Raw genomic sequence first — 12823 nt, 5'->3', positions numbered from 1 at the left:
GTGACCGAGCCCTAGGCCGAGAGGCCGGGGGCACCCCACCTCCAAAGGGGCCCGAGCGAGCCCCAGGCCCCAGGCCCCGACAAGCGGCCGCCAAGGAGTGAGCCGGTGTGCACCCGGACGCCCACCCCCAGACACAAAGAACCACCAACACACCGACACCTGAGGGAGTCCGCCACCGGCAGGGGAAGTGGTGGTGGGTGGAGATAGGCCTCCAAACCTTGGAGGGCCTGAGGTGTCCCCCTAAAGCTTTTTTTGTACTACATACAAAGAATACAAAATTTAAAGGGAACGAGGGGTGGCTGTAGCTCATGAGGTGGCACAGGTCAGCTATTAATCAGAAGGTTGGTAGTTTGAACTCTGGCTCTGCTCCAGCCTGCATGCCCCAAGTTACTCTCTGATGCATCCATTGGAGAATGAGTCCATTTACTGTTTAACGCCATAAACACGGGAATCAACAGGAATAAAGAATAACTAAGAACAATGAAACACATGTCAGAACCAAATATTAAGTACAGACATAAAACCCAGGGTCAATGATGCACGTGTCAGATTACAAAGCAAAATACACATCAGGTGATGAACGCTACTTAACCTGTTTTTAATAATCGTTATCAGTATTATATAAAGTCCTTAACTTTATATAATGATGGCCTGGATTGTTTGTCACCTTTTAGACCCAAGTGCTTTTTTCTAGTCTTTCAGATGCATTAAAAGCTTCTTTAGCTTTTTCATTTATTAGGATTTATGTGGATTTACAGTTAAAATCAATATGGGATTAAAGCAAATTCAGTCTTAGGCCAACACAGCTGGACATAATGTATTCTGCATGAATGTTGTAATGGATACTTTAAACTGCTATGAAATGGGAGATGGCAATTACACAATGAATGATATGTTCATATTTGCTAAATGGGGAAATGCTACGTTTAGTCTGGATAAGAGATGGTCGATCAGGACGTGATGGTTGTGGCATTCCTTGTTGTGATCGATATGTGGCAGTCACACTCTAATGAAGATATAATATTGTTGAACCTCCAGACATTTATCAGTTGAGTCTGCAGCTTGAGTCAGCTTTATAGTGATGTTTGTATCTTTTAGGCTGTCATCCTGCAGCTTTGCAGCTTTTTAGTCACTGTTGCTACTCTCGTGGCTGCCTTTGGGTTGCAGCAAGAGAGCAGTTTTGGAGAACAGGCTCTAAAATAAGTTACGTATGTCCCATTTTATTCCCTGGCCTACCAAAAAAGATATATCAGAATGTGCATGGAAAGTTTTAGAAAAGGGGGCCTTGGAACTTGGAAGTGTTTTAGTTTTGCATCGGCATCCTGGAGCTACAGTATTTGGACATTTTTTGCCAGCACAAAAACGAACATTTAAGTCATTATCTTGATGTTCTTCAGTAATGCCACACATTAATGCAAATCCACACAACAAGATCCAGGAATTCATAAACACACTCCTGTGCACAGTGAATTTTCAGCCTTGGAGGTTCACGGTCTCGGACAGTTCTTGTTTTGATCTGCAAATCATGCAAAGCTACTCTACAAGAGTCCTAGATAATAAATATAAGGTTTGTGAGCCTAAACTTAGACAGTTAGTCCCTTAAAGTACTGAGAAAAAAAAGATCACTTAATGTGACAGAAAGGGCCGGAACAGCTGATAAAAAGTGTATTTTTTGTCTGCAGTGGTGAGAGTAGAGAAGCACAGAAAAGCAGATTTTATTAGAACATCCGATCTGCATCAGTTTAAATGCTTTCTGAAGGGATTAGCTGTCCACTGTCTGACTTTAACTCGCTACCCAGTGCTGGAAACCGAGATGGGAGGACGCAGGTACATGGGCAGCTTCTGAGAAGTGCTGTGAGTGCAGCTGATGCTGTAACCACTTACTTGCCTCCATCTGAGGTGACTTTACGTAAAGCCAACATAAGATTAAGGCCAGGAGGGGACAGCCTGCCTCTTGACGTTTAGTGCAGGGGATTAGTGACACAGCTTTATTTTAACATGCGAGCTGCTGTCGGCCATGGAAGAGCACGAGCACTTAAATGGTGCCTCAAGCAGCAGCTAAACATGAACACACAGAAAAAACTTTGTAGACTATACAGGAGTGTAGAGGTTAATTTGGGAGTCTTACAGCTGGTTATAGGGTATAATATCAGCTCATCCTCTGTTTGAGCCCTTTTGCTTCCCTCGATTGGCTGCCCAACACAAACAGAAGGTGGGGATGGCGGGTGTGATGGGCCACTCTTCCCCCCAAAGACGTGTGGCTGAGATCTGTGCTAGGGATATCTCCTGTTTTTGACATCATACAGATACAGAAGTGAGAAACATAACTGAAACTGGATGTATGAAACAGCCTGCGTTCAGCTCACAGAGATTACTGTGCTTATGGTGAAAATCTATCACAGAAAAGAAAGTGAAGATCAGAATGTTGAGTTTTCTGCTTTAGGAAGTGTTTTGTATTTTGCAGCTCAGGCCCACCACAGCTGAAAATAGTCCTCTTGATCAACTGACCTGAGAGCTGGTAGCGATTTTTGGTGAGGAGTCAACAGTGATCTGTAGGATATAAGTGTATGTGACAGTGGCTGTCTGAAACTACTGACAGCTGATTAAAAAACACAAACAAAAACAAACTTTCACTTGCTCAGATCAGCCTCATCACTGCACTGTCTCGGTGTTCACGAAGGTTTCACACATTAAAAAGCTCTTCTTGCCTCCTGTCTGTTTTCTCTGCAGCGTTTCTTTGCTTATACTATTACAGCAAGTCAGTGCATTTAGGCATGTGGACACAGTCAAGGGAACCTGCTGAGGGTCAAACAGCATCAGAATGAGGAAGAAAGGCAATTTAAGTGACCGACTGTGGCTCTGGTCCAAATATTTCAGAAACTGCTGATCTGTGCTGGGTCTTTCCAGCACAATCATCTCTGGTTTTTACAGAGAAACATCCAGTGAGCGGCTGTTCTTTGAGTGGCTGCTTCTAGACGACAGAAAGGCGCCATTAAGTCAAATAACCACTTGTTACAACTAAAATGTGCAAAAGATTCAAACCAATTTTATTTATATAGCACCAAATCACAACAACAGTTGCCTCAAGATAAAATCCACCTTTCTCATACCAACAATGAGCTAAATTTATCAAATTCAGTCAAATTCAGGTTTTACGCACTATAACTTTAAACTAGTGACTGGTGTTTTTCCCCATAGATTTTTCTATCATTTCTATCATATCTTCAGTAAACATCCATGTTTTGTATGGCCTATTTTAACATCTCTGCAAGCAAAATGTGTGTTTCTTTGAAGGAAAGAAAACAGGAAGCATGTTTCAGTTAACAACCTTTATTGATTCCCCCTGCATGAAATACAAGTGCGGATTGTCATTGGATGGTTGCCAACTAGTTAGAACAAAAAGTAAAACCCTAAAACTATCACCATAGAGAAATATACATAAAAATATACCTCTGGAAAACTTCATATAGACATTTCCTAACAGCTTATAGTCAGGGCTCAATCAGTAGCAATAAAGACTGGTATGATGTGAACACAGAAGAAAAAACAAAACAAAAACAAGGCCCTGCCCCATCTCACCCAGACACTGGACAGACGGTCATGTTACAGGAAGTATGGCTGACGTGGGGAATGTAGGTTAATATTGCTTTACATAAACACAAGCTAGGTTCAGATTAGCTGGATTTGAACTGACTGTAGACAAACTGAATTCTTTGGCGTTTTATTCAGAGTACTTAAAACCATAAAACCAAAGTCTGAAATGGAAAAAAGAAATAAAAACTAAAAGCGCCTGCCTTTTAACCGTTCTTGCATATAGGATAAGCACCTGAAGAGTCCCTGCTTGTACCCCGATGGCGAGCTAACATGCGTCTGAAACTGGGGTGAAAAATGGACACATTCCTTCAATAAGACTTGAGTGTAAGAAGCATTCGCACTCTCATCTTGAGGCACTGAAAACCCAGTTTCGATCAACACTTTAGGCGGTGCTGAAGAATCTGCGGGACTGAACGAGCGTCATTTCCGGCCTCTCATTGCACCTTTATCATATTTGAGTCACAAAGCCGATTGTTCTGTTCTCAAAATGTGACATCTCCAGATCAGAAATGCCTGACACGAGTCTGCTCAGCTTGTTTGACAATTACGTCTTAAAAAAAACGCACAAATTATGGCTGCTCGTCACGTTCTATGAAAACCAGGACGCTCAGACTTAAATGTCATCGCAAATTGTGAGGATCTGCTTCTGTGAAGTGAAGCCGTCTCTTTCTCCAGATTCTTAGCAACTCACTGACATAATTAGTGGGCGGGGGAGAGGTGAAGGCGATGGCATTGAACAGGCTCGCTGCTTCTTACTGCAAACACTAACAGAGTGTTTCCACATTTGTAGCTAAATCGTTTAGAGCAGGAAAAAAAAAGAAAGAAGAAGTGTGAGTGACGTGCTGGAATGATGCCTCGACACATTTGAGGAAGATTAAAGAAACGTTTACATGTGTTTAATGCTAAATGTAACAGATCATCGTCTATATTATAAAGTAAAACCATACCACACCCCAGGCTTCCCCCATCAACACAGCTTTAAGATAAACAGCACACAAAAACACAAAGTCTCCTTTCTGCAACGTTACAAGCTGTCAGGAGAGATATGTTGAACTTTAACATTCTCCTGGATGTCCAGCAGTTGGTTGTCCTGTCAACCGCAGCATAAACAATGTGGCCGAGAGAGGAAGCAGGAAAGAAAAAAAAAAAGAAAAGAAAAAATCCCCACGTTGCATGTGACAACTTAGTTCAAGCTATGCTGCTTCTTCACAATACGGTTATCTTCAGAGAAGGGGAGATAGGAGGGTGAAGCAGCAGTGTCTGCGCTCTCTCGCACAGACACGCTGCCGCTCCTGAACACCTCCTTAAAATAAGTCTAAGAGAAAAAAAAACGAAGAAAAAAAAAGTGACACCTCGTAGAGGAGGGGGAGGAGAGGTGTGTCAGAGGGAAAGTTGAGGCAGGTTCGATTGTTTGAAGAGGAAATAAAAACGGTGGAAAGGAGAGGAGAGGGGGGGTGAGGGTGGGAAAGGGAGGCGTCAGGGATAATGTGACAGTCACTCCTCGTCAGAGCTGCTGCTGTTCTCCAGAGAGTAAACCATGAAGGCCAAATCAGGCCGGGCAGGTACCATGGGGTTACCCGGCTTCACCATCTCGAAGCCCATGTAGTGGAACGTCTTGATGATGGACACTGGAGAGGAAATGAGGGAGAACGCTCAGTGTATTTGTTGAGGTAACATTTAAGCCCTAAAAACTGCAACCAAATCAATTTTGTGCCAACTCCACGTCTCAGAATGTGAAGCTAAACATCTCATTTTTTTTCCTATGTCTATATCTATTTATCTATCTATCTTATTTCAATAGCAACACTGCTCCATTTAAAGATCTGACACAGGAACACTGGATATTCTATCCATTTTTCTGATAATTCACTGGAGAAAACCTCAAAAAAGTAGTTTTTGTATCTTTTAAGGAGCTGGGATATACTGCTCAAACCAACATATGATAAGGTCTCCTTTTTATTTACACTGAGACTCACACCAGCCTCATATTCTAGCTCAGATTCCTTCTTTAATACTTTTCTAATATAGGAAAATATAATGGAACTGCAAATATTAAATGATCTGAGTTGGAGTGTTAACCTTGACTCTAAGTGGTCCAGTCTTTGTGCATAAGCACCTCTCAGTAAATGATGATTTCATTTATTTAGGCCAAAAAGTCATCCAGACTCACCTGGCCCTGTGTGAAAAAGTAATTGTCCCCTAATCCTAATAACCGGCTGTGCCACCCTTGGCAACAAAAACTGTAATCAAGCGTTTGTGATAACTGGCAATGAGTCTTTTATGGCGCTGTGGAGGAATTTTGGCCCACTGATGTTTGCAGAATTGTTTCGGATCCACCACACTGAGTGGCCTGTTTAAGATCATACCAAAGCATAGGGGGCTTTTTTTCCCCCTTAATAAATGAAACCATTTAAAAATGTTGTATTTACTCTTGTTATCTTTGTCCAAACGTGTAACTGTTAAGAATACACAAAAAACTAGTAGCACTGATAGCGTATGAATACTAGCACTGTATTTATACACTCTTACTATTGGCTGTACACCTGGATAAGGTCTCTGCATCAGTATACAGTGGTTGGCAAAGGCAAATCGTGCTTCAGAAAGAACAAGGGAAGTGCATTTTAAAATAACAGGAGCTCTTACATCGATCCTCTCTGTTTTTATGGAACCACAGGAAGACGTAGTTAACTTTGAGCTTCTCTTCTGCAAACTCAAGCAGCACGGTGAGCCTGTGGATGACATGAACACAGAGATACAGAGTCAGCCGCTAAGCGAGGGAAGAGACGAGCGGGGATGACGCACAGAGTATTTTTCCCCCCCTCTTTTATATAAGCACTGCAACTTTACATAATAATGCAGTGGCAGCTGCAAAGCTGGCTGTTTTTAGGACTGGCAGGGTGCCTGCACCAGGCAAGGTTACTCTGTCCCACCATTGATTACAGACAAACACAAAGCCAGGCTCTAAAAGCAGAAACTTATTAGCACAGCCTTTTAATTTGTAGTAGATTTGAAGCACCATGATAAATAGCTTCTCATAAACAACTTACATCCTGGCATAAAACCTGCTCTGGTGGAGAACACTGGGACAGTATGTCAACATTTCTAAAACTAGACCAACATAAGAAATGTCCCATTTAAGCAGCTTTATGACCCAGAACTCCAGAAGAAGAAGAGCTTGTGTTTTGCTCGTTTTTCTGCTGGACTCAGTAAAATATGAAAGATTCACAAAAGCCATTTCTGTCTTAACAGTGTCCAGTTTTTTCATGTCACGACTTTGTATTCAGTAAGCAAGAAAAATTGTTTCGAAAATGCCAGAAAATGTACTCTAACACAAACAATGACAGGTTAATGAACCTAATCTTGTAGTTTCCAACAATAACTAACAGTTCAAATATAACAAATGTAGAAAAATGTGTCCTGTGAGGGACCCAAACTCTCCTCTCTCCAGCCTCCAAACTTAAACCTGAACTTCCATTGAAACTAAAAGTGGAATAGGAAGAGGCAAAAACAATGTTTTGCATTATGCTTAAAATGCTTCTACACATCTGAGGCAAAGCTGAAAATGACTCAGAAATTTCTTCCTGATGAGACAGTTTAGAGTTTTAACAACAGCAAATAAAAAGCAGGGTGGCTTCTTATTAAACCACAATAAAATGAGGAAAGTTGGAACTTAAAAGATCGTCTTATAAACTCTGTTCTCCTTTATTAAAGTCACATTTTATTGTCAAAGAACAGTGTTGGTCAGGTCTGGCATTTTGTGCTTTTCTAACAATATCCCTCTTGAACTTACCCCTCCTTGCTGCCCTCCACCAAAGGTCCAGCAGGAATCTCCAGAAAGAGGCTGTCTCCTGATAGAGCTGTATCCCAGGCGGCTGAGCGGCGCTCGCTCAGCTGGTAGTGGAAGCGGAGCAGAGTAGAGCTCCCACTCACTGAAGAGGCCTGAGTCACAGTTAACTTTTCATCCTGGAGGCACAGGGAGGAAGAAGAGATTTAGAATAGATCCTAATCCAGCTTTGTGAAACCAGAGTGAGATGCTATATGATACACTTTCTAAGGACAATAAACACAAACACCACCCCCACCCGGTTCCTCCATAAAGGGGCATATTTTCAAGCTCCTACTCTGTTTTTTTGGGAATCTGAGTTCTAGCAGGAATATCACATCCACGCGTACACATCTTTATCCTGGCTGTGCATGCCAACGTTTTGAAAGTTTGAGGGGTGAACAAAAGCTGAAACATCAAACTGCAGCACACGCCTCCAGCTGTGGTGTCACTTTTGGTGCGAGGGTGAAGCAGCAAGTGTAAACATGCCAGGAGGCTGAAAGCTTGGCAAAAGTCTGAAGAAGACTTCTCTCTGTCTGAGAACTGTGCTGAAATGAAACCAGTTAAAGAGGAAGTGGTTAAAGAAGCAGCAGACAAGTGTGATCTTCTGTGAACTAGCAAACCATTTGTCTTTACCAACAAGTTAGTGGCGCACAGATCTTTGTTTCATGAAACTGAAACTAAACCAAAGCATGGCAAACAGCAAAGGTAAAGTCTTGGTTCGTTTTTTAATAGCTGCCCTTCACAGGATGCTGTCCATTTCAGGACCTTTGATCAGCAGCGTCACTCTAAATAGTCATGCATGACTCTCGTGTGCCGAAATAGAAGTGAAAGTGTGAACGCGTTCAGCATTCTGTGCTGTTGCTGAAGCAGTAATATTAGAAAGGGCTGCACACTCTGCACAGATGAAGATGTTAATGACAGTTTGTGACTGATCTGCCTGATCCTAAAGCTCTAATCCTCCTGAGAGTCAGTCACATGTTTGGGGAGCAACCTGACATACACACAAACACTGTTGTTTCCTCTCTATCGTTTGTGAGTTTGCGTGCAACCCCACCCAAGAAGTTCACAAATATGAGACAGCTATAAAAGTATACATTTTCACTTGGGTGCTTTTTTGTGTTCTGCATGGCAAACATACCATTTGAGCATGTCCGGGGGAGAGAGGACTACAATAATTTTGTTAAATCCACTGCAGGTGCAGACGAGCAGATTAAAGGATTTTTTTTTAGCTTTAAATAAAACAACTTTGGGAAATGAGGGTATAACTCGTTAGACAGGCGCTCCTGTGTTTGGCTCAGTGAGTCAGAAATGACCTTGAGCGGTGAAGCACTTAACAGTTATGACAGAAAAGCTTATAGTGAATTACAGCAACACGTGCCAACCCTTTCCCCCAGTGTTTACCCCCTAAACCCCATTCAGTTTTATTAAACCCAATTTAATCTGAAATAAAGACCCTGATGACTAATGTAGGACTCTCACCACAGCAGCATTAAGAGGCTGATATTTTGCATGCATTATGGCAGCGGTCCCCAACCTTTTTTGCGCCACAGACCGGTTTATGCCCGACAATATTTTCACGGACCGGCCTTTAAGGTGTCGCGGAAAAATACAACAAAATAAAACTAGTACCGGTACTGAAAAAAAAGATGATTTATTCATAACACACGTGAAAAGACCCAGGAAAACAGAGTTAACGATAAAAACGATAACAAAATAACGCTGAAAACCGATAAAAACCCTGAAAACCATACATTTCACACCTGAGCCTCAACTCTCGCGGCCCGGTACCAAACGACTCACGGACTGGTACCGGTCCGAGGCCCGGGGGTTGGGGACCGCTGCATTATGGCACCACTTTGCATGTGTGTTGGTTAGAGTGGCCACACGTGGAGAAGATGATTTACAAAATTGGACTATAGCTCTGTGTGAAATATTGAGGACCTTCACCTTGTGCAGTAGCACGCCGAGAGAGTGATCCCTGACCGTCCCTCGCCCACCCGGGATCTTCAGCTGTGGGTGAGGGGCATCAGGAGCACCACAGAGGCCCCGGAGCCTGAGGGATGGAGCATGGCATCAGAGACCCCCCTAACCAGGAACTGCAGAGAGAAGCATGGAGAAACATTTTTCAATACTCGTGTAAATTAAAAAAAACAAAACAATTTTGTATAAATTTTTACAACTGCCACAAAATAGTGAGATGGAAATGTTTTCGAGACATATGTTTCCTGCCTTAAAGTTCTTGTTTACTGTGACTGTACTTCACAGAAACTTAAATGAAGAGCTGCAAACCTGCCAAACTAAACTGGATGGAAACGATTGGCGCTCTTCGATCTACCCTTATACCTGACAGAGCAAAACAGAAACCATCAGCGAATGAGGAGAAACCAGAGTGCATTATTAAAATCTGCAGAGTGACTAATCACCAAGACCACAGCTAGATAAATGAAGTTTTATGGGAATGCTTTCACGCACTTACAACACTGCAGGGCATCTCTAACTCAGACAGACAGAAGTGAAACTTGGGCACTCATGACTAATGGCTAATGATCCACTGCTGATGTAAACCTCTTAGCTTGTTACTTCACACACACCTTATTTTAACTTCATTAAGCATGTTCATATAACTAGCAACTATGAAGCACCTGTAGCAACAAGCTCGCAGAACGAGATTTAGCACGATACTGCCCGCTCGTTTGTTGGATCCATTTAAAGCCAGGGATGTCAAACCTGCTGCCCAGGGGCGAGAAGTGGTTACTGGAAAGCCTTGTGAAGTGTGATTCAGCATTTAATTACTCAACACGCTTAGTAGACACACTGGAATGTGGAAAACCTGACACTGCTGACATTTATTAATTTTTTTAAAAACGTATTCTACCTCAGAGATGTTAGGCTCATTAAAAATGAGGACGCTTCATTCCAACTTCTGATCAGATATCAGTGTATCAATTCTTCACTGTGAAGAATTATGCCTGATGCTGCTATAAACATTGCTTTACTAACTTTACAAATTAAAAGCTAAAGAAATAATAAAATATAGCAGAATAATGAGTTGAACAGGCCTGATATAAATGTGGTAACATTTTTGCATTTGTCTCACTTACAGCAACCAAATATTAGCAACGCTTTTGTCTTTTCCTGAGGCTCCTCACACAGTCGGTATAAATGAAATCAGCTTGTGACAGGTCATGTTACTGCAAGCACAACAAGCATTTCCCAACAAGTGTCACCAGTGTCCTTCTACTGTACTTCACGCTGTTATAATGAGCTACTTCAAGGTCATCTGATATTTGCTGTGCTAGTTTCTCTTCATTCAGTAAGGCCTCAGTCACACAGGCATAGAGTCTGGTCTGCAGCACCCTGGCAACCAGTGGTTGCTATGGAAGAATGAATTCTGACATGTGATTACTGGAGGTTGCTAGCAGTTTCTGGGTGCAACTAGTTGTAAAGATGGTGCTTCGCCAGAAACCCAGAACTGAACTTTGCCTTTATACAGTTTTCCCCATATAGGTTCTCATGCATGTGGCCAAATAAAGTAAGTTTTAACATTTCTTTGAGGTTTGGAAAAAAGAGAAACTTAAATTACATAATTAAACATAGCTTAACAGAAACTCCTACAGTCGTTTTTGTATATTTGCATCAAACTCAGAAGCAGAAACAGCCTGACTGCAACACTGTGGCCTTTAACCTGAGACTCAGTGGTCTGCATGGTTATATATAGAAAGTTCTTCACTGCTTCAAACCTGTTACCACAATTCAAAGTAGAGCAGGGCGATATGACCAAAAGTATTTATCACGATATACATTTGAAAATTTGCGATAACGATATAACTGACACTACAGGGAGTGCAGAATTATTAGGCAAGTTGTATTTTTGAGGAATAATTTTATTATTGAACAACAACCATGTTCTCAATGAACCCAAAAAACTCATTAATATCAAAGCTGAATGTTTTTGGAAGTAGTTTTTAGTTTGTTTTTAGTTTTAGCTATTTTAGGGGGATATCTGTGTGTGCAGGTGACTATTACTGTGCATAATTATTAGGCAACTTAACAAAAAACAAATATATACCCATTTCAATTATTTATTTTTACCAGTGAAACCAATATAACATCTCCACATTCACAAATATACATTTCTGACATTCAAAAACAAAACAAAAACAAATCAGCGACCAATATAGCCACCTTTCTTTGCAAGGACACTCAAAAGCCTGCCATCCATGGATTCTGTCAGTGTTTTGATCTGTTCACCATCAACATTGCGTGCAGCAGCAACCACAGCCTCCCAGACACTGTTCAGAGAGGTGTACTGTTTTCCCTCCTTGTAAATCTCACATTTGATGATGGACCACAGGTTCTCAATGGGGTTCAGATCAGGTGAACAAGGAGGCCATGTCATTAGTTTTTCTTCTTTTATACCCTTTCTTGCCAGCCACGCTGTGGAGTACTTGGACGCGTGTGATGGAGCATTGTCCTGCATGAAAATCATGTTTTTCTTGAAGGATGCAGACTTCTTCCTGTACCACTGCTTGAAGAAGGTGTCTTCCAGAAACTGGCAGTAGGACTAGGAGTTGAGCTTGACTCCATCCTCAACCCGAAAAGGCCCCACAAGCTCATCTTTGATGATACCAGCCCAAACCAGTACTCCACCTCCACCTTGCTGGCGTCTGAGTCGGACTTTCAGCCTTTCTTACCTTGGCCATGTCTCTGAGTATTGCACACCTTGTGCTTTTGGGCACTCCAGTGATGTTGCAGCTCTGAAATATGGCCAAACTGGTGGCAAGTGGCATCTTGGCAGCTGCACGCTTGACTTTTCTCAGTTCATCGGCAGTTATTTTGCACCTTGGTTTTTCCACACGCTTCTTGCGACCCTGTTGACTATTTTGAATGAAACGCTTGATTGTTTGATGATCACGCTTCAGAAGCTTTGCAATTTTGAGACTGCTGCATCCCTCTGCAAGATATCTCACTATTTTTGACTTTTCTGAGCCTGTCAAGTCCTTCTTTTGACCCATTTTGCCAATGGAAAGGAAGTTGCCTAATAATTATGCACACCTGATATAGGGTGTTGATGTCATTAGACCACACCCCTTCTCATTACAGAGATGCACATCACCTAATATGCTTAATTGGTAGTAGGCTTTCGAGCCTATACAGCTTGGAGTAGGACAACATGCATGAAGAGGATGATGTGGACAAAATACTCATTTGCCTAATAATTCTGCACTCCCTGTACACAAAATACTTTACAACTCCACAACTTTATTAGTGCAAAAAAACCCAAACAAAACCCATGAATGTATTTTCACTTACACAAGCAGCTTTTTTTAAGTGCATTAAAGTTATATAAAAAATTTGCAGTGCAAATGTAAATTCCTTGTTGACAGTTTAACCAAAAGGCAT

At 41.8% G+C, this 12823-nt stretch overlaps 1 protein-coding gene across 1 annotated transcript; it reads right to left on the bottom strand.

Moving 5' to 3' along the window:
* Positions 1-3682: 3682 nt before the first annotated feature.
* Positions 3683-9514, bottom strand: oaz2a (ornithine decarboxylase antizyme 2a). Its single transcript, XM_085412814.1, is given in 5 exon segments — positions 3683-5222; positions 6238-6323; positions 7385-7557; positions 9368-9448; positions 9450-9514. Coding segments are annotated over 5 exon segments (519 nt in total). The 5' UTR covers positions 9495-9514; the 3' UTR covers positions 3683-5088.
* Positions 9515-12823: the final 3309 nt, after the last annotated feature.

Source organism: Rhamphochromis longiceps, linkage group LG7 (genome assembly GCF_057381845.1).
Source record: "Rhamphochromis longiceps isolate RC_006_pf linkage group LG7, R_longiceps_female_GT1.1, whole genome shotgun sequence".
In the NCBI taxonomy this organism is placed as follows: Eukaryota; Metazoa; Chordata; class Actinopteri; order Cichliformes; family Cichlidae; genus Rhamphochromis; species Rhamphochromis longiceps.
Note: the sequence above shows the minus strand (reverse complement) of the source record. Positions and strands in the feature narration are given on the sequence as shown.